A 21,522-nucleotide genomic window follows, 5' to 3' on the forward strand; every position below is an offset into this window, starting at 1 on the left:
GGTCTTTGTCAAACATTGATGAATCGGAACAACAATTCCGTCCTACGTTTCCGAGCTGACAAAAAAACGCAATGCCGTTTGTCCAAAGTCACGGACGAACCCGTTGTATCAATTCACAAACCTTCGACAAAGACATCATTGTCATGAATGGCATTTGATATCACATTCTCTATGTTTCAGAAGGTGTCCTGCTTAGTATTTACGAGAATGTCCTAATGTATTATACTGTAGAAGCCTACGTTGTAAAGCCAGAGCCCTGAGAACGATAGTTTTTTTACTGGGGGTGCTGATGTAATTTTGACAAGCAAAAAAAAAGGAGGTTTTACTGCAAAATATAAGTCATTTTCCTTTCATTTATCCAATTTGAACACCTGCCATATTTGAGTGGGTACTGCCAGGGAAGAATAATACGAAAGAAATCTTGGGGGTGCTTCATCTCCCCAGCAGCCCCGCTCCCCAGGGTCATGCGCAAAGCCTTGGTCTGGGTTTACTGTATGGCAAACAAAATTTACGCGAGGAAGCAACGAGAGTGACAGATCATGACAAAATTCCCCTTCTGGTACCTGGTATGGTTAGGTCTTATTTACCGTATGAAAATTACAAAACAAAATGAAAGTGTACAAAAGTGGATGATTGCTACAAAATGTGACCATAATGCCTATTCTTAAAGCCCCCATCACACTTATTCCGAATCAAGCAGAATTGGCTTGAATGAAAGGACTATTGTTTGACCACCAGATGGTCATTTAAATCTACTTCAAACACCGTTCGAAAATATCCCTCGAATGGTTTGAACATGACCAAAACCTTCGGGACGGCCAAAAGAAATGACAAAAATATTTCGAATGCACTCAGAATGCAGTCAGGATATTTAAAATGCCCCTATAATGTCCAAGAACGTAGCACGAATTATCAATCTTACTCCATTGCGGTTCATTTTGACTAGTGTATGATGATACACCTGGTCAATTTACTGAATTTCAACTCCAGTTTGGTGAATTCATAAGTTCCTCCCAAAAATTTCTAGATTTTTTGAATATTTTTTTCTTTCCAGCTTCTGCTTGATTCCTGTTGATTCCGAATAAGTGTGATGGGGGCTAAAAATACAATACTGAACGATGACGCTTCTCTTCGCCATTGATTTCATGGTTCTGTTCTTCCTATAGAGGTTCTTTCAATATAACAGAATAAATAACATACGGATACAATTCTCAATTTTAAATAAACCTGACAATGGTGCCGTGACCTGGAGACCTTGCTGTACAGTCCTATAGACGAAACCGACTCCAGAAAAAGGCATTGGGAAGCAGGGTTACAGGGGGTGCTGAAGCACCAAAATTTCCTTTGGGATGCTGCGTGCATTTTTTTTCATAGGCAGCATCCCAGAGTATTCTGGAAGATGTGTCGAATTTGGAAAGGGTAATCAAAATGAAGTTCACTTTGCAGTGAAACTTTTTTTTTTTTTTTTTTTTGGGGGGGGGGGGTTGATATTACTCTGAACCGATTTGACCTCAATGTTGTAGTGAGAACCCTTTTCCCCCAATTTCTTTATGAACCAATTTGAAATCCATGTAGTAGTAAGAAACCTTTTTTTTCTCTTTTTTTTTTCATCAGAGCCCTCACCTAAAACACGTTAGCGTCACAAATTTAGTCATTTTTTCAGATCCTCTTTTAACGGTTAGGAAAGCGTTTGGGACGGATCTGAATTTTTAGTCAGTCATTTATCGTCAAGTGTATCAATGCATAACAACACATAAATGCGATAACTTAGCTGGCAATTTATTTTATTCAGTCGAACTAAGCCCAATCTGCATTTCACACATGCAATCATACACCTCGATTTCCAACTCGTTTCCCCCTCTTGCATGTCTATATCTGTTTCTCTCACTTCCTTTATTTGACCTCTCCGCCACCACCCCCCCCCCCTCTCTCTCTCTCTGTCTATACAACCCAGTCACCCAATAGTATGAGAGACAATTACTTTAAGATTAGACACTTGCCAAGAAATTCAACAGGTAAAGTAATAAATAAATATCTTAATATGAATGCTTGTTTACAAACGGATGGGAAAACATGTTTTGTATCTCTTGTCTAAAACGATATGTTCAATAATATTCGATATTTAAGACATATATTTCATCCTGATGGAACAAGAGTTTGAACTTTACAACGAGAGGAAAATACACTAGCTCGATTACAATCGGATGATATTGTACAAACGTTTCCGCAACTTAGTAAAATCTGGAGTTACCCTCTTATGGGGTTCTCTGAAATAATTAGATAGACAGGTGGTGTGTTTTTGTTGCTTGTTTATGTATTTATTTGAATTCTAAGATCATGGAGCTGTGAAAGTATGACATCGATAACCCATGGTTTAAAAATATTAGTTCATTAAGAAAATAAATGTTTACCATGTTTACATGCATGCCATATGTATATTACTATTACAAAAGGCATATGGATAATTGTGCAATTCCATCTAATATTACGAACCATTTTACTTCAATTTGCCTGGAGCTAACAGGATAAGTGATGTTAAATCAGACATAAATTTTGGAATACCCAATTGCTTACACAAAATGTACAAAATGATACATTCATATCTTTTGGACCAAATCTACCTGACAACAAAATTGGAGTCACATTCGAATACTATCACAATAATGCATAAACATTAGTCTAAATATAAATGATACATCACGCCCCTCTATATACTAGAATATAGTGTTAAAGTGAAAACACTCAATGTGAATGGATAGGCATAGTTCTTTGTATTGTTGGTTGGTTTGTTGGCTTTAGAGATGATGGCGCTATTCCATCGACGTGATCGATATCTACAGTGATATACGCCAGGCTACGTGATTTCACCCTCCCCTGTACAGCTCTCATCATTCGATTCTGCTATTTAATTGCACTCTGTGTTATAGATAAATTCACCTGGAAAAGGCGTAGTGCAATACTTAAATGATTCACCGTTTTCTTGTGATAACATTGGTTGTTAGTTTTGACAGGTAGTACTTGTATTTGACCTTTTCCCTTCATTGACCAGAGTGACAGTAATTTTGTTGTAATTATGTGCCTTTCGAATTCAAGCGCTCCTTACATAAATTATATTCTCCATATCTTCGATTGAACACCTGAGTAAAAAAGGCCAAAGTCTAAAAGAAGTCATTTCGAGAAAATCGGAAAAAAATGATATATATTTTTTATTTGGGTAATTGAAGTATATGATTGGCCAAAATAAATCAGAGAACATCATTAAACAAATATAAGTGTATTTTATATGAACATTAATATTCACGTTACTTTTTGGCGGGGGCCATTCTTATATTCATATACATGGTAGACTTCTGTAGTTAGTACAAGACATGAGAGAGGGCGCTATGATATAAATGTAAGAAAAACCCAAGTCCTAGACTTGGGCTTTTCTTACACTCATACCAGATATTCCTACTTTATTTAAGGCATTACTGAGATGATGTCAGATTTATCATTTAAACACAACATGAGTCATTGTATAATGAACAATTTCCCATATTAAACTCAATTTCGCAAAAAATGGACTTGGGCCGTTTTATATTCAAATACTCAATTAAAAAGAAGAAAGAAGTACCTCCATGGAATCTCCAGAAATGTATTTGTTTTATTTACATAATTACATATCATACTACAAGGTATGTATATGCATTACTTGTCCAATATATAGCTAGGCCTGAAAATAAATTCATATGACTACAAATTAATGTAAGTAGCCAGCCGGAGGCAGTAGCGTCAATTTAATGTAACGCGTTGACCGGCGGAATCACGTAATTAGTATGTACGTTATTACACGCAAATCACATAACCCGTTGTTTATTTAGGGCGGCTATTGTCGGGTACGCCCAAAAGGCGGCAAACACTCTCTTCCTTCTTAGCATTGACGAACTTCAAGTGTTTATTCTAATCAAGTTTACTTTTTGGACCGGTGGCAGATACAAACTCTTTAACCCCCCCCCAAAAAAAAAAAAATTCCCCAAGAATTGGGGGAAGGGAAGCTCCCACTTGAACATTGAGGCGGACACCTACCCCCCGTGATCGCCGCCTACGGCAGGGCGTGTGATAATCAATGTGTTAAGACGTTTTTTATAGGCGTGATACTTCTATGGTTGCTAAAATGATATCATTGAGCTATGTTTTCCCCTTCCTAGATGGCATTCATGGCATCTGTGGTTGGTCCAGCATGTCCATTAATGGATTCGTTGTCTTGATCATTAACATGATCCAACTCATCTTTCTTGTTGTAGACCTCTCTCATTTCTTCATGAACGACTGGTAATTTATCATCCTGCGTATGGAAATAGAGATACCACATTCCTTTTAAATGGCAAAAGTGACAAAGAGCATTTGACTTCGTTAAGAGGAAGGGGAGTCGCAGAAGTGACCATTTTATTCATGCAATTGCAGGATGTCGTCCCTAAGGTAACTTTATACAACACAAACATATTATGTTAATATGGGTATCCTCAAAGGCGACCGCACACCTTACGATTGGTCTGCGACCCGATTTCAGAATAAAATGTAGTAGAATTTGATTTTAATATTGAGACTTGGAATATCTTACTGTGTAACGTTTTAAATCATTGTACGAATTCCTATGTTCAAATCTGTGACTATGCTATCATCCTTCTTTGAATAAAAGCGAGTTTAATATATAGTCGTAATGACGTCATAGCAGTCGTACGATTGGCTACGATTTGAAACTAATTTGGCCTTTACTCCAAAATGAAGGCTTGCAATCTTACGAAATGGTCATATTAGTAGGCCCTATTCTTTCAATTAATTTAAACCTCAAATAAAATTATATGGTCCATTCACAAAATCGGATCGCGAACAGTCGTAAAGTGTGCGGTGGCCTTAAGAGCAGATTCCATGGCCCGTATTCTGAAGTCGGGTTTAACTTAAACTCAGGTTTAAAGTTGTGGTTTAAGTATGGACAGCCAATTGTTACATAAATCACTAACAGTAGGGATATCATATTTCAGCTCATTTGGCTCTCAAATAATTCATAATTGTCTAGGAAGTATACATAGATTATTGTCTTCACCATCGATGAATCAAGAAAGAGCACAGCAAACATAAGAAACGTACAACTTAACAAAAAAATTGATACTTTTGGCTGTCCATACTTAAACCACAACTTTAAACCTGAGTTTAACTTAAACCCGACTTCAGAATACGGGCCCATGAATGTGCGTCACGTGATATTCAGAGGAATCAGCTGTAGCAAGCCAACACATCAACCATGCAGTAGACAGACTCGAGTTGAATAGTCAGCGGTGCAGTAGATCCCAATCTCAATGGCGATACATGCCCACACGCCAACGTGAATATGCAGCCACCACATACATAAATCCCCCCTAACCTTCAAATCCACACAAGATATCAGCGTGAAGTTATACCCTTGTGCAAAAATAGTGCAAATGTAAAAAAAAATGAAGAACTGAAGTAAAATAAATCATACCTCTTCATAGTTGATCTCGTCAATACCACACCGCATGCGCCGTTTGAGACTTCCGGGGAAACAACAGAAGAGGGCGTCTGTCAAGTGATTCTTCAGGCGATTATCAATCAATTCAGGATCTTGGAAACCTTCCGACATGCCAAAGATTAAAATAAGGTTAATTCAGTAAAATATCTGAACATGTAGGTTTTGAGTAATCGGAAATTCACTTGCACGTGGTTTACCATGTGGGTGTCGTGGTCTAGTGGTTACGACTCTTGTCTTTAAATGTGTTGGACGTGGGTTCGATTCCCAACCACGGCGTGCGTTCTTCAGCAGGGGCCGCGGAAACTTTTTTCCACACCGTTAAAAAAAACGTAAAAATGACCATATGATTGTGACTTTTTTGCATGGTCAGCCCCCCCCCCCCCCCCCCCCACTTTGAAAACCGTTCCGCGGCCCCTGTTCAGTAAGAAATTTATCCACATTGTGCTGCAGTCAACCCAGGCGAGGTGAATGAGTATCCGATAGGAAGAAATTCCTTGAATGCTTGATCGCCTGTATGGCGGCTCTGCGACAGCCGTAGTAATCATGGTAATAATAATTATGATACCAAATGTAAAGCGCAGTAGCTTAATATAGTATCTGCGCTTAATAAATGGTCCATATTATAATAAGTATCTTTATTCTTCTTATTATTATTGTCTTTATTATTATTATTATTTCATTATTATTTTTACCTGTTAGATAACTGACGATCATTGCTGTGATTATACACACAATGCTTCCGATGAGTCCATAGTAAAGAAATGAAATATGATACAAGTTGGTAATTGCTGGCCTGGAAATAGAGAGAGATAGAGGGAGAGAGGGATTGTCGAAAGAATGATTGTTTATTGAATATTACAAACGCAACGGACTTAAGCATGTACTCCGCCTAAGATAATACATTCATGGAGTGATGAGAGAAGACGTACTTTTAAACAAAACAAAAGTCCCCAGTCAACATGCTTAAAGATGCAAAAGGTGCTAAAGCGGGGAATTTCGTCGTTCATTGGACTAGGTTATAGTTTAACTCCCCCCCCCCCCCCCACGTACAAATATGTGTACACACACACACACAAACAGACAGTTCTCATACCGGAATTTACTAATGCATAACACATACAGTGACACCTGTCTTTAGTGACCACCAGAGGAAAACACAAAATGAGGCCTTTATAGCAAGGTGGCTGCTATAGACAGGTTCGTATACACACAATCTGCCTCCATAGAATCAGTTTTAGTGGTCATTATAGGCAGGTGGCCACTTACACAAGTTTGACTGTACATTAGTGAAAATTGCATTAAAAAACAAATGAGATGCATTAGTCACAACTCCTTTGAAGACTTAAAAAAAAACAGGAGTTAAAACTCGCCGTACTTACAATTCCTCAGAAATTGGTTCCTTGGTAGAGCCTGGGAGTGTTGCCGTAGTCCATTCTGTGGTTGGGATGGTGTAGGTCGTGTATGTGCCATTGGGTACTGGACAACCTTCAACCGATAAAGGCAGTTGCCCCCTTGATGAGGGGTATATGATTGATCCTACCTTGATCCAGACCATGACAATGAAACTGGCTACGAACCCAGCAACAGCCCCCTGGAAATACGTAAAATAAGTAATGGTTCTTCTCTTAGTTCTTTTTAAACCTGGTTATCGGCGGAGCATAGGATCAGTCATAATGGTTATAGTCGCGTGCGTTTGAGTGTCTGAAAGTCCACACACACACAGCTTCAACACAGGGAACAGTCGTTTCCATGAACGTAATATTGCAGATATCCGGTTATGTCTTTATAACTGATAATAATCTCACACCAGATTGTTAATAGTGTGAACATTTTTATCCAGTTCCATTAATTTGATGTAAATATTATTACAATTAATTCACTTGTTACGTCTCGCTGTTCATTTGAAAGTGTCAATGTTCACAACTCTTGCTATGGCAAACGGTCTGAAATCACCCATATTTTCGAGACGCTGGCACCTTTGTTTTCCCACTGGAATATCCCTAAGGGTAAAAAAGGTCGAGATTGATTGTCATCTCAATGCTAAATATATTACCTACAAATTGATGTTTGATACTTTATGACTGGTATAATGGTTACATCTCATTTTTCTCCCAAACTTTGAGATCGAGCAGCCAGAACATGGCATATTTCTGTGTACAACGTCACGTGACTAACGTATTGGGAATTTTAGGCTAGCATCGTATGCTACGTAAACCAAATTAGCGAACATGACCGAAACTAACCATTATGAAAAAAAAACAAGTGGCCCCTAAAAAATTAAAGGGGGTCAAATAAGATTAAATAACAACTTTAATTACTCGTTCGATCAAAATAAAATGTCACTTGACATGCCCACGACCTATGAACAGAGCCTGCTGACATCAGGGGGGGGGGGGGGGGTTATGAAAGGTGAAGTTGTCTTCCTCCGACCATAGCGACAGTCAGAGCTTCTGAGCCAATCCAAACTAAGAATTTCACAAAAATTGTCAGCGATTACCTTTTAATCAGTGCTGAAAACTTTCGTTTTTGAAGTACCAGTCAGTTGTTCTCAGCACAACTCTATACAACTTGCAAGCTTTTGATTCTCATCGATCAATGTAAAAATAAACCAAAAAAAAAAATAGATCGGAGATGGTTGAAATGTTTATAAGGAGTTACTAACTCTGGAACCGACGACAAAAGCTCCCACCAAAAGTAACTTCACAGCGCATCCTAAAAACAGTTGTCGCTTTAATTTTTTATCACTTTGTATTGGCTAAAACAAGGAAGGGGAATCCCAGGAAAATAATTTATTTCAACAAAAAAATGTAGCTTATACGAACCTTTGAATTACAACGATGTACGAATACAGCTAAGATAAAGACACCTAGGAACCCGCCAGAGATCACCCCGACAACGCTGACGGTAAACTGAAAAAAAAAACACAGACACAAACAAATTCCATGCTTATGTCGGGCGTACGACGGATGTAAATACCTGAATTCGAGAAATGTTATGCGGCGGCCGCAATGTCGACGTACGGCGGATTCATTTTTTTACAGGCCGTAGGGGTGGCAGAAAAATTATAACGCGGAGTTCTAACATTTCTTTTATATTTCTATGCTTGCCGTAGTAATTAGACCAGCCGTAGCCATGGCGTAGAACAGATCACGGTGGCAGTCCGTCGAGCGCACGGTGACCATTCGGCTGCCCAGGGGAGTGTTTCATCAAGATTTTTGTCCGACAAGTCGTCAGATCTGACAACTTTCCTTGATTCTGATTGGCTGTGAGGAAGTTTTACTATGGTAACTGTCGTATAAAATAAGATTTGTCGGATAAAACGTCTGACAAGTCATTCATGAAACAGTCCCCTGGACTTGAATGGTGTACTACTTCCCTCCTTGTTTTTATCAATAATAATTCATGGATGAATCAGAGTGAATAGATTCGAATTACCCTAATCAAGTAAAATACATGAATATCATGTTTAGATATTCTCTAACCCATTTGTAGGTGACTGTAAAACAGTACATCCATTTATTTTGTGCATTATAACTCCCTATGAAATCTTTTACTGCAATTTCACAAGAAAATATGGTAAAATAAACTTTAAAAAACCCATAAAAATCTCACTTCACTCTGAGAGTAGTCCACGTCCTGGACGATTTTTATGAAACGCTATCGGACTGTATCCCCGCGCGCACACATAACCAACACACACACGCCCTCCACTGATTCACTTACCCCCAGTGATTTACCTAACCCAGTGATTCACCTTACCCACTTATTAACTTTCCCGACTATTCAGGGTGTGTGTGTGTGTACATGTATGCGTGTTATGGGGATGTAGTGTGTTATGTGTTTGGTAGTCGTATCGTACCAACTAACAACAGTCCAGGAGGTGGACTTCTCTGAGAAGAGCTAGTGTGATTATGAAATTAGATTAGCTCTTTTGCATTTAGAGAGTACGTCGTAAATTTAAAGGTGTGGCATATTGTGTACGGTTTGCAGCGTTTATTTACTTTATCACGTCACGGTACGCTATTACGTTTTGTGCACATTCGTAACCCCCCACCCTTTAATCAACGAAGTATTGGGTTATATAACCCAACTAATCGGTTAAATTCTACAAGCAAAATAAGTATCACAACCTAACGTTAACCAGATGAATGTAAATTGGCATTGAGAACAGACTAACACCTTCGCACGAGTCGGTATATTAGACACGTTAGATTAGATCACGCATTTGTGTACGAAAGTACTCAAAACGTGATAGCACACCATGATGTGAAAATGTGAGTAGGCCTAAACGTTGCAAGCCTATTAGTACTTTCTCCAAACCTGTAAGATTCCGGACTGCATGAAACGAATACAAAATGAAAACCCAATCGCCAACATGCCGTACACAAGAGCTGTAATACAAAAGAGAAAAAATATGTATTTTAAAACTTTGTGTCTGGCTGTGCAAGAGTATTTAGCCAACAATTATTTAATGAGAAAGTCTTTAAAATCAATGTTTAAATGCCAACATATTTTCCCCTCTAAACGAGGGATTTATTTTAAGGGCTGTTTAATTCCTGGTTAGAATAATATGCACAGTATATCACTAATGAAAAAAATTGGCACGATATTCATAAGGACAAGCAAATTTAATTTCTAATTGAGTTGGAAACTGCATTACCAGTGGTATTCCTTTTTTGCGCCTTTAATATATATCATCTTTATTCGCCAAATAATATACATGTAACATATATGTGACACTTCTAAAAAAAAAAGAGAAAAAAAATTGTACACAATAAATCACAATTAATGAAATATAGGGAGAAAAGAAAGATTAAATTGAAGCTAAGAAATACATAGGAATTCAATCAACTGACCCACTTCTTCCCTTGTTAACGTGTTGCAGATTCTTTCCTGATTTCTTACTGCTATCAGTTCTTTCAGAACATTCACATCCAGTTCTCTACAAGCCGGGACATCACAGTCCTTACTCTTATTACATTTACTGAGAAAATATTGCACCTCATTTAAATTATCACAAAAAGTTGAAAAAGGGTTCCTTTTGGCATATTTCAAAACCATTCTTTTGAATCTCGCTCCAGTCTTCACAATTATGTTATTCAACTTTTGAAATCTATATCTTAAAGCATTCTCAAGAGGTTGACAATCAGACAGTAAAGCTACCAGATCACAATGAGTCATATTATTAATTCTCCAAAATTTTCTCAGAGCTTTCCTCCAACAGGTGCATTTGTTCAATACAGCTTTACTTCTTAATTGCCACAAGCATGCTCCACAGAAACTACAACAATATTGTTTGAATTATAAACACTGCACTGATTATTTAATATGACCAAAATCAGATCTGAGAATATTGAAAATTTTCCAGAATTTAGCAGTAGCTGATGAAACCAAGCTATTCTTGTCAAAAGTTGAAATATGGTGACCTAAGTGAACCCCACTATTGATATTTGACACATTAGTATCATTAATAACAACAGAATATTCCCTTGAATTGTTGTCGCCACCAGTTGGAAAGACAAGAAATTGACTTTTAGATCCATTTAAAGTATTATCAAAATCTGTGGCAAAGTTCTCACATATTTTTATCATGGTTTGTAAGCCTTTCTTTGTTGGTGACATAAGAGGTGATATCATCAGCATATGCTAAGTATCCCGCAAAATAATTACCAATTCTACAACCAATTATTCCCCAAATTGGCCTTTTTTGTATACAAAAATAAAGTTTACCTTTTCTGTTCATTACTTGTTTTCCTTTCTTTCTTTGCGCCCCCTTTTCCCTTTTTGCGCTCCCATGAAACTGGCGGGGCACGTGCCCCTCCCTAGATACGCCACTGCTCCTCACATAAGAAAAGTACTGTTTGTTCATATCACATTCAATAAAAGCGTGTACAACGTTGTCTTTAAACATGACAGTGCGGACAATATTTTTCGTCAGCAATACCCCCCCCCCCCCCCTATTTAAAAAGATTACTTCTAACGGGTACTAGTGAGTTGTATAAAAGTTTATTATTAAACTCTCGTAGTAAGCGAAGCTCACCTATGCATATCAAATTTCTTTTAAACACAGAAACCAGTAAATATCAGTCTGCAATATATTTTCAAACCAGATAAAAAAAGTTTACTACTAATTGCCACCATATTGATATATGTTTAGATCTAGTACATTGAAATAAACTTAGCTTTGTGAAATCATGAAATCTTAGCTAAATACCAATAATTCTGATGATCACGAACACAAAAATGCATATGTGGGACAGTGTATTATTAATATTTTTGTTTAGATTGTTCTTTGGGCCTGATGTTTCCATCATAAAATGATTAAAAGTGGCACATGACCGCCACGTAAAAAAAACATGATATAATTAAAAGTACAAGCTTTGATATCAAGCTAATTAAAAATGAATTAACACCTAAATATTTATATGTTGGTAGCTAAATGGTATGTGTTAGAGGGAGTGACTTCCACAGCCGAGCCGTCATTGGAATATATGAAGATTGATGAAGAGAAGTATTTGACTTTGGGACAATGACTCTGTAGGGGTGGGCAGCTTGGAAAATACCCGACATTTTATGGAATTCCGTGCCTTTTATTTCTGGGCAATTACATTTATTCTTACAATTAAACACTTCGGTAGTCATTTTATTGGATTCTGTTTGAAGTCATTTTGAGATCGTTACCACAATTTCCATTTATCTTTAACTGATGAAAACAAATATGAATATCCCATTTGCAATGCGGAATATAAATGTAAATATACATGTATACATATATACATATGTATTTGTATACATATATAATATCCTCTTTTAGAGTAGTGCATTATGGGAAATGACAATCGTATGTACTCTACCTAATATCTTGGCTACTCTGGCGTAGTTTCGCTCACTAATATTCGGCCATATTGCTTTCACGCCATCTTCTGCCGTGATAGCTGCTAGTGCATTTACTCCAGACGATAGCGTGCTGCAGAAAGGGATAAGATCGAAATATTAAATGATTCATCTATGATTCATCTTTCTTCAATATTTATTTTTTGTCTTCAAAATTCTGATTTTTGTTATTCCCTTGTTATCATCCTTCTACGGATAACGGGAGTAAAACAAGAACAATCTGAAATTAGACTATTCATTTTTGAAATATAGTTCCATTTTTTGTATACACAAGAAAATGTTTCAACTGGCGCAATTAATGGTCTCCGAAATAGCGCATTTTTTTTCGTGAGACGAAATGGTTGTCAGGTTGCTTCTCCCCTAACCCTCAATCACTAATTGCCCGAGGGTTACAGGACATGGTATTATGAATAACCGTCAAAGAATACCGGTGCTATGAATTTCAAGAGTTTTTAATTTATCATTTCATTCATCTTTTTGCTTTTTCTTTTCCTTTTTTTCCTTTAACTTGTTTTCTTTTCCCTTTTTTACGTTGAATGTAAAGTGCAAAATATCCTTGTCCTTTTATATACTTGTCCATTTTTATGCAAATAAAGAGAATTGAATTGTGTATCAGTTAGCCTACCTCAGAGATGCACTGACAACTGATGCTAGAAATACACCAGGCAATCCGGGAATTTCGGCAAACATCTCCATCACAAAGAGAGGCATTATCTAAAAAAAAAAAATATATATATAACGAAATTCGATTCCGGAAAGTAGTTTATGGGGAAAATGAAATTTCAATATAAGAGGTGGCAATGAACCGAGATGCAGATCAGCTCTAAATGATAGGAACTGAACTTAGACCTACGGATAAAGATGTAAACAAGTGTATCCAGCGGGCATTTTATGTAACGATTTTTGTAAGTGTTAAGGAGATCTTACAGCTTTTTCACCAAAGAGAACCTATCTACCCGATAGTTTATATTAAGCATTATATACCTGGTCACGTGACGAGACGACCTTCGATTTCCATGGGTCGCAGTTTACGTAGTAGGCGTACATAACCAATCCAGAGAAGATGCATAGGGAAAGTATTATCCCCTTTAAGAGGACCGCGAGGAACAAGGCCCTACAGACATGAAAAGAAAATTAAAATTATTTCGAAACAAGAAAACAGATGTTGTTTTGTATGTTAACTATTTACTGTTTTGAGCTTATGCCTGGAAATAATTTCAACAATTTGTTTTTCTATTCGGCATTTATATTGCATAAGATTTTAATATACTCATAAAGCCAAATATTTTAGTAAACAATACAATAATACATTGAGCAGTGATTTATTCTTTATTATGATTTTTATTTATTTGTTGCTGTCTTGTAATTTCATATCTTTTTTATTGATTTTTTATTTATCTATCTTTATATTTATTCATTCATCTATTTTGGTGGGGATTTAAAACATTTCTATGCACGGCGTTGGAAGAAAAAAAAATGCGCTGGAAATACCACTACCTCACACTTACCGTGTTTACATGTGATCGGCTTTTGGTTCAGAACCGCGAGCCGATGCGAATCGGCTTTTGGGTTTATCTTGCACCGCGTTTACACGCTGCATCGGCTCGCGGTTCAGAATCGGCTCGCGTGTCAAAAACCTGAAATGATCCGCGCACCAACAGTATACGTCATAATAAAGACAACGCTGGATCCATGCGCTTACAAGTACGTCATAATGGTAAAGTAAATGAAATGCGCTTGAATTGCCGAGGCAGAATCGGCTTTCTGTTTACACGTAGAAAAAAAGCCGAATATGCATCGGCTAGCGGTTCTGAACCTGCTACTTTGGTGGTGCAAAATTGCCGATTCTGCACCGAGAGCCGATGCAAGTTAATCGCGTTTACACGCAATGAAAAAGCCGATTCTGCATCGGCTCGCAGTTCTGAACCGCGAGCCGATGTAGCGTGTAAATTGTTACCCATACGCCTTGTCTCACCTGCACAATGTTTGGAAGTTACTTACTGTATGGCCCTGGGCTTGGTTCCACAAGCAATAAGGCGTTGAACCTCTATTTGGTTTGGTCTTGCCTCGGTAATGGTACCTCCTATCAACATAGTCCACAGTGTATATAGGATCCTCGGATCGGGGTTCCCCCTAAACAACAGTTAAACGAAAATTTAGAACGGCAGCCTACAGTGCATATCCTATTTTTTAGCACAATGTTGGCTAAATAAATTAAAACGATCGTTACAATCGCTTGTTCTGGGGAACAAAAGAGACGGTTGCAATTAGAATAATAGACATTTGAAGTTAACCCATCCCACTGCAACAATAATTGGATATATTTATTTTTATTTATTTATTTTATTGAAATATATTTTTTCAGGAAAAACACAAGATCAGTATAAAAACACTGTTTTACATCAGATTCCTAAAGGGTTAAAAAGTTACATCAAAATTCAAAAGTCAAAACTGATATAAGAATACGACCAGCTGCATATAATAAGCTAAAAATATATGAATGACAATGGCAGTTCGTAATAACGCAATTTATTAATATGAATAGATGGTTAATTCAATACAACATATATATTTGTTGCTGAACACTATACATAAATGATTAATATTAAAAGAAATTCACTCAATAATGAATAAACCAAAAATAATGGTTGACAATGATAATGATAGCTATTAGATGATGATAATAGTAATAATGATGATAATAATTATCAAAATAATATGTTTAATGGCAACAAATAATCATATCAAATTCATGAGAAAATATGTGATTAGATAAACCTATGGCAATAAATAATCGAATTTAAGGGTAAAAAAGGTGGTTGCTTGATTATATCAATTAATAAATGAACGCAATTAATGGATGTACTTACAGAGATAAATGAATGCAAATGATTAAATAAGTCGATCATGTAATAACACAAATTAATATGTTAATCATTTCAAATGGGGAGTTGGTAAATTTGGCCAAAAAAAATATTTACTCTAGAAACTGGATCCGATCGCCCTGTTCAGCAATTTGCCAAACTTTGTCGAGACCGCCGACCACCATGGTCCCTTTGATGATTAGGGCGACGACACCGACGATCATGATGATTCCTTGGAGGGTGTCTGTCCACACGACTGCCTTCAAACCACCCTGTACACATACAGAATGTATATATATATATATATATATATATATATATATATTGTGAAAGAAATGGATGAAGAGAACAATGGTAGGCGTAGCTTAAATCAAGGTTCCCCGGAGCTATCTGCCCTTTTTTGGAAAAAAATTGGTAATGCCGAAAAAAATGTCTCTGCCGGGAATCAAACCCGGGCCCTGTTACACCCACACATGTAATAATCGCCCACAAATGTAATAACGCCCACAAATGTAATAACACTTTACCCATAAATGTAATAATTTCACCCACAAATGTAATAATGCACTTAACCCACAAATGTAATAATTTTTGATCGCCCACAAACATGACAAATGTAATAATGACTTTACCCACATTTTGAAGGGATTTTTGGCGAATCCGTTTTAAACTAACATCCGATAGTAATGCATTCATATAGCACAAAAGTGCAAAGTCTTTTTTTCCAGACCCGGTTAATGCAAAGATTATAATATAAGTCCAAACTAAGATACGATAATGATATTCCAGTGGAATAAAAATAAGAATCGAGCTCAGTCTTTTCTCCAGACCCAATTAGAACTGGTGGAATAAATGTATTTGTTGTTGTTTTAACTTATACGGCGCGTATTGTGAATATATGCGCTAAGAGTAAATTGAGAATCAAGCGTAGTCTTTTCTCCAGACCCGGTTACTTAAAACTAAAAACTAAAACCCTTTACCCACAAATGTAATAATGCACTTTACCCACAAATGTAATAATTTTTGATCGCCCACAAATCTAATAATGACTTTACCCACAAATGTTATAAACTTGAAGGGATTTTTGGCGAATCTGTTCTAAAGTAAAACACTATAGTAATGTGTTCATATAGCTCAAAGTCACAGTCTTTTTTCTCCAGACCCGGTTATGTAAAACATCGTAACAGTTTAGCGTAGTCTTTCCTCCAGACCCAAATATTTCAAATAACAAATAAAAAATAATAAACAATAATAAAAAAAAGACCCCACGATCTTATTAATTTTGAACAAAATGTAAAAAGAACAAAAACAGACCCTGCAATCTTTTCAACACTGAATAGCGTGTGTGTGTGTGTGTGTGTATTTGAGTTTTGTCAGACGTGTATCAATCAGATATGATTATTTACGTCTGGGACCGACCTTTAACGTCACCATCCGAAAGACGTGACCAGGATTCGAACATCTGCATCAATTTGTAACTTCCCCACGTAGCTTGGATAACAGGCGCACGCCGCAACGCCCAGCATCGAAATATGGTGTAGTCTTTGTTCCAGCCCCGGTTATTTCAAAATAGCAAATCATAAAGAACAATATCAACAAAGACCCCACAATCTCATTGATGTTGAATAACTTGAAAATATAGCGTAGACTTTCTTCAAGACCCAGTTTTTTTTAAATAACAAATCATAAAAAAGATATATAATAATAATAAAACAAAGGCCCCACAATATATTGATGTTGAATAACTGTTGTCGTTGTTGTTATCTTTGGTTTTGAGGCGCGTACCATTCAGATATGAATATTCACATGGAAATATAGCGTAGTCTTCCCTCCAGACCCACTTATTTCAAAATTACAAATAATTTTAAAGAGTCAACAAGTAACAAAGACCACCACTATCTTATTAATGTTAAATAACATGGAAATATAGCGTAGTCTTTCATCCAGACCCAGGTCTTCAAATAACAAATGATGAATAATAATAATAAATAAATAATAAGAAGAAAAACAAACAAAAGAACCGCGATCCTATTTATGTTGAATAACATGGAAATATAGCGTAGTCCTTCATCCAGACCCAGTTATAAAAATCATTAAAAACACAACAACAACAACAAAACAAAGACCCTGCAATGTTATCAACATTGAATAACATGGAAATATGGTGTAATCTTTGCTCCAGACCCAGTTATTTCAAAATAGGAAATTATCAGAAACAATAAAAACAAAAAAAAAACAATATTTACAAAGACCCCCCAATATCATTGATGTAGAATAACGTTGTTGTTGTTGTTATTTTGGGTTTTAAGGCGTGTATCATTCAGATATGAATATTTACGCCTATGATTAATTTGTCGTTTGTGGTATGCGTTATCATAAGGTTTTTATAGTTTGGAAGATGCTGGGGTCTAAGTTTAAAGATTAAAGTTTCGCTCAAATTGTATTTTTAAGAGAACTGGGTGTGGGGTAAAGACAACACTCTTAACCCAAGCATTTTAACTGGGTTTAATTTTGAAGATTGGTCTTAGCTTTCATTTTTTGTTCCATATTTATTTATCTTTTAAAAAACCGGGTCTAGACGAAAGACTAAGCATAATACTCGTGTTATTCCACAGGAATAAGAATTTGACAAAGTCTTATGTTTTTAAGATTGTTTGAATTATTTTTCAAATGACTGGCTCTGGAATAATGACAACGCTCTAAACATATGCTTTTCTACATAGTCTCAATCTGGAGGATTGTTGGTTCTTAGATTCGTTGTTGGGGGTTGGGTTTTATTGTTTTATTTATTCTTGAAATAAATGTGTCAGGAGGAAAGTCTACAATCGATCTTCATGTTATTCCACAGTAATTAGATTATTGGGTATTCGTTTTAGAATATTTGTAAAAACTATTTTATTTTTTTCAAATAATAACCAAGTCTGGATAAAGGATGTTTGCTTTACCCATGCATTATTACAATGTTTTGTAGGGGTCTTAGTATCATTGAAAAAAAAAACTGGGTGTGGGGTAAAGACATATTTTTTTACTGGGTGTAACTTTTGAAGATTGGTCTTAGATTTGAAGTTTTTTAAATTCATTTTGTAAATAACCGGGTCTGGAGGAAAGAGTACGTTTTAAAACTCGTGTTATTCCACAAGAATTAGAATATGATAGGGTCTTACGTTAGAATATTTTTTTTCGTAAGTTTTTTTTTTATGATTAGGTCTGGAATAAAGACAACGCTCTGAACCTCTTTTTAAAACAGGTTCTTAGGTTGAAAGATTGTTTGGTCTTAGATTTGGAATTTTTTAAGTATTACTATTAGCGTTAAAAAAAAATGGGTTTGGCTGAAAGACTATGCTATATGTCCATGTTATCCAGCATTAATACGATTATGGGGTCTTTGTTTTTTTTTTTTTTTTGTATTGTTATTTATAATTTTGGAATAACAGGGTTTGGAGGAAAGACTAAGCTCGATTTTCATTTTTATTCCACTGGAATATCGTTATGGTATCTTAGTTTGGACTTATATTATAATTTTTGAAACAACCGGGTTTGGAAAAAAGACTTTAGACTTATATTATAATTTTTGAAACAACTGGGTCTGGAAAAAAGATTTTGCAGTTTTGTACTATATGAACGCAATACTATAGGGTTTTAGTTTTTAGTTTTAAGTAACCGGGTCTGGAGAAAAGACTACGCTTGATTTTCAATTTACTCTTAGCGCATATATACACAGTACGCGCCGTATAAGTTAAAACAACAACAAAGACATTTATTCCACCAGTTTTAATTAACTGGGTCTGGAGACAAGACTAAGCTCGATTCTCATTTTTATTCCACTGGAATATCATTATCGTATCTTACTTTAGACTTATATAATAATTTTTTAAACAACAGGGTCTGTAAAAAAGACTTTGGACTAATATTATAAGTTTTGAATTAACCGGGTCTGGAAAAAAGACTTTTCACTTTTGTGCTATATGAACGCATTACTTTAGGATTTTAGTTTAGAACGGATTCGCCAAAAATCCCTTCAAATTTATTAAATTTGTGGGTAAAGTCATTATTACATTTGTGGGTGAAATTATTACATTTATGGGTAAAGTGTTATTACATTTGTGGGCGTTATTACATTTGTGGGTAAAGTGTTATTACATTTGTGGGCGTTATTACATTTGTGGGTGCAACAGGCCCCCAGCTTTGAACGCCGGTGCCTTAACCACTAGACCACAGAGACGGGTTAGTGGCTAGGGCGACCCCGATCCGACTGATCGTCAGATAAACAGATTTTCGACACTAATACCAATTATAATTTCCTTTGTCGGATGTAGGTGGGTTTTGAACAATGACAAGCCGCCATTGTTATCTTCATCCATTCCTTTCACAAAATATTTAAAGGACAAGTCCACCCCAAGAAAAAGTTTGAATAAAAATACAAAAATCCAACTAGCATAACACTGAAAATTTCATCAAATTCGGATGTAATATAAGAAAGTTATGACATTTTAAAGTTTCGCTTAATTTCACAAAACAGTTCTATTCACATCCGGGCTGGTATGCAAATGAAGAAAATATGACGTCATCCACTCACTATTTCTTTTGTATTTCATTATACGAAATATGAAATATTCTAATTTTCTCTTCATTGTCAAGTGATGCAACGAATAATTCCTCCCTGAACATGTGGAATTAGATTGTTTAATACTATATGGTCCAGTCAAGTTGGTCCTTATTGTTAAATGTATACAAAATAAAATATTGTACCATTCAAACAATAAAAAACCAAATAAATAGTGAGTGACGGACATCATCGATTGAGTCACCTAGTTGTACATATCACTGTTTTGTGAAAAATAAGCAAAACTTTAAAATGTCATAATTTTCTTATTTTACATCCGATTTTGATGAAATTTTCTGCACTATGCTAGTTTGATTTTTCTTTATTTATTCAAGTCAGCATTTTCCTGGGGTGGACTTGACCTTTAAATAAAAGAGTTGCCAAAGCTGTTATACATGTCTAATTTTACACATTTATATATATATATTATATATATATATATATATATATATATATATATACTGTATATATATATATATATATATATATATATATATATATATATGATTGGGAATCATTCTTTAAAGCGTAATACCGATCTGTGTAATATAATAAATTTGGGGCGCCATAGTCTAGTTGCTACGATTTTCGTTTTTCAATCAGAGGGACGTGGGTTCGAATCCCAGCCATGGCGTGTTTTCCTTCAGCAAGAAATTGATCCACACTGTGTTGCACTCAACCCAGGTGAGGTGAATTGGTACCCGGCAGGATTAATTCCTTTAATGCATGCTAGAGCTAAACCCGGGGTAATAAAAATAACAGAGATTAAAATCCTATTTGATATAACATGTACCATGTGTTTGACCTTTACTTTTTCACACAACTTTCTCATTTCCCTCTTTTTCAAGAGCATTCAACACATCCTTTTCATGAGAAAAGTTCAGTTTTCATCATGATGATCATATTGATCTCAATAAACATGGTGATTGTATTCGTGAGCATGCAAATCTGAGGCAGATCACCTAATTCGTCCTCATGACGAATAAAAATTATAGTTAATATATATTTTTTTTTGCAACACTCCGCAAATTACTCTTATTTATTTGTGAAATACTCCTGGATGCTTACCACTGATGTATAAAATATACACACTATTCCAGTCGAAAGGATACATGTCCACAGATCAAATCCAGTAACTATGGCAACCAAATGAAAAAATAAAATAAAAGGGAAATTAATGGAAATAACACGTTGGATTTTTTTTTTTGTGGGGGGGGGGTGGAGTCGTGATATGTGCAAACGCCGGGATATGTGCAAACAACGGTATATGTGCAAAATTTTGCCGGGATTTGTACAAACAACGGAATTTGTGCAAACGCCACGCCGGTAAATGTGCAAATCTGTCAAAATTTATCAACGGCATCTGTGCAAACGTGACGACGGGATATGTGCAAATGAACAATTTTCACGGGAAAATTGCAAACCTCCGGAATATGTGCAAATCACTGCATTTATCCATATAAAGGCTATTTCTCATGAAATGTTTCAGTCATAAAAAAAAATTGTTAAAAATGAGAAACATGCCTGCATAAGGGAGAAGCTACAATGACATCGGCAATGAAACGCTTTTCAGAAAGGCGGCGGGGGGGGGGGGGGGCACCAACCTTAAATTGAAGACCCACTATCGTTTGGAA

General features: G+C 36.0%; 1 protein-coding gene across 1 annotated transcript; it reads right to left on the bottom strand.

Moving 5' to 3' along the window:
* Nucleotides 1-2,300: 2,300 nt before the first annotated feature.
* LOC135154447 (sodium-coupled monocarboxylate transporter 2-like) lies at nucleotides 2,301-21,020 on the bottom strand. Its single transcript, XM_064100590.1, has 12 exons — nucleotides 20,957-21,020; nucleotides 15,403-15,557; nucleotides 14,423-14,554; nucleotides 13,406-13,535; nucleotides 13,047-13,135; nucleotides 12,382-12,494; nucleotides 9,848-9,918; nucleotides 8,350-8,436; nucleotides 6,907-7,118; nucleotides 6,220-6,320; nucleotides 5,501-5,628; nucleotides 2,301-4,324 (listed from the first exon to the last, which is right to left on the bottom strand). Exons 2-12 carry the CDS (start codon nucleotides 15,507-15,509, stop codon nucleotides 4,184-4,186), a joined length of 1,311 nt encoding a protein of 436 aa, XP_063956660.1. The 5' UTR covers nucleotides 15,510-15,557; nucleotides 20,957-21,020; the 3' UTR covers nucleotides 2,301-4,183.
* Nucleotides 21,021-21,522: the final 502 nt, after the last annotated feature.

Source organism: Lytechinus pictus, chromosome 6 (genome assembly GCF_037042905.1).
Source record: "Lytechinus pictus isolate F3 Inbred chromosome 6, Lp3.0, whole genome shotgun sequence".
NCBI lineage: Eukaryota > Metazoa > Echinodermata > Echinoidea > Temnopleuroida > Toxopneustidae > Lytechinus > Lytechinus pictus.

Bases quoted from the DNA above. Each gene is read 5' to 3' on its own strand.
- LOC135154447 (XM_064100590.1), bottom strand. From the start codon at position 15,509: ATGATCGTCGGTGTCGTCGCCCTAATCATCAAAGGGACCATGGTGGTC. The intron at 13,536-14,422 runs GTAAGTAACTTC...TCATGTCTGTAG, and splicing joins ACCAAGCCCAGGGCCATACA to GGCCTTGTTCCTCGCGGTCC. The intron at 12,495-13,046 runs GTAGGCTAACTG...CCCTTTCTGCAG, and splicing joins GTTGTCAGTGCATCTCTGAG to CACGCTATCGTCTGGAGTAA.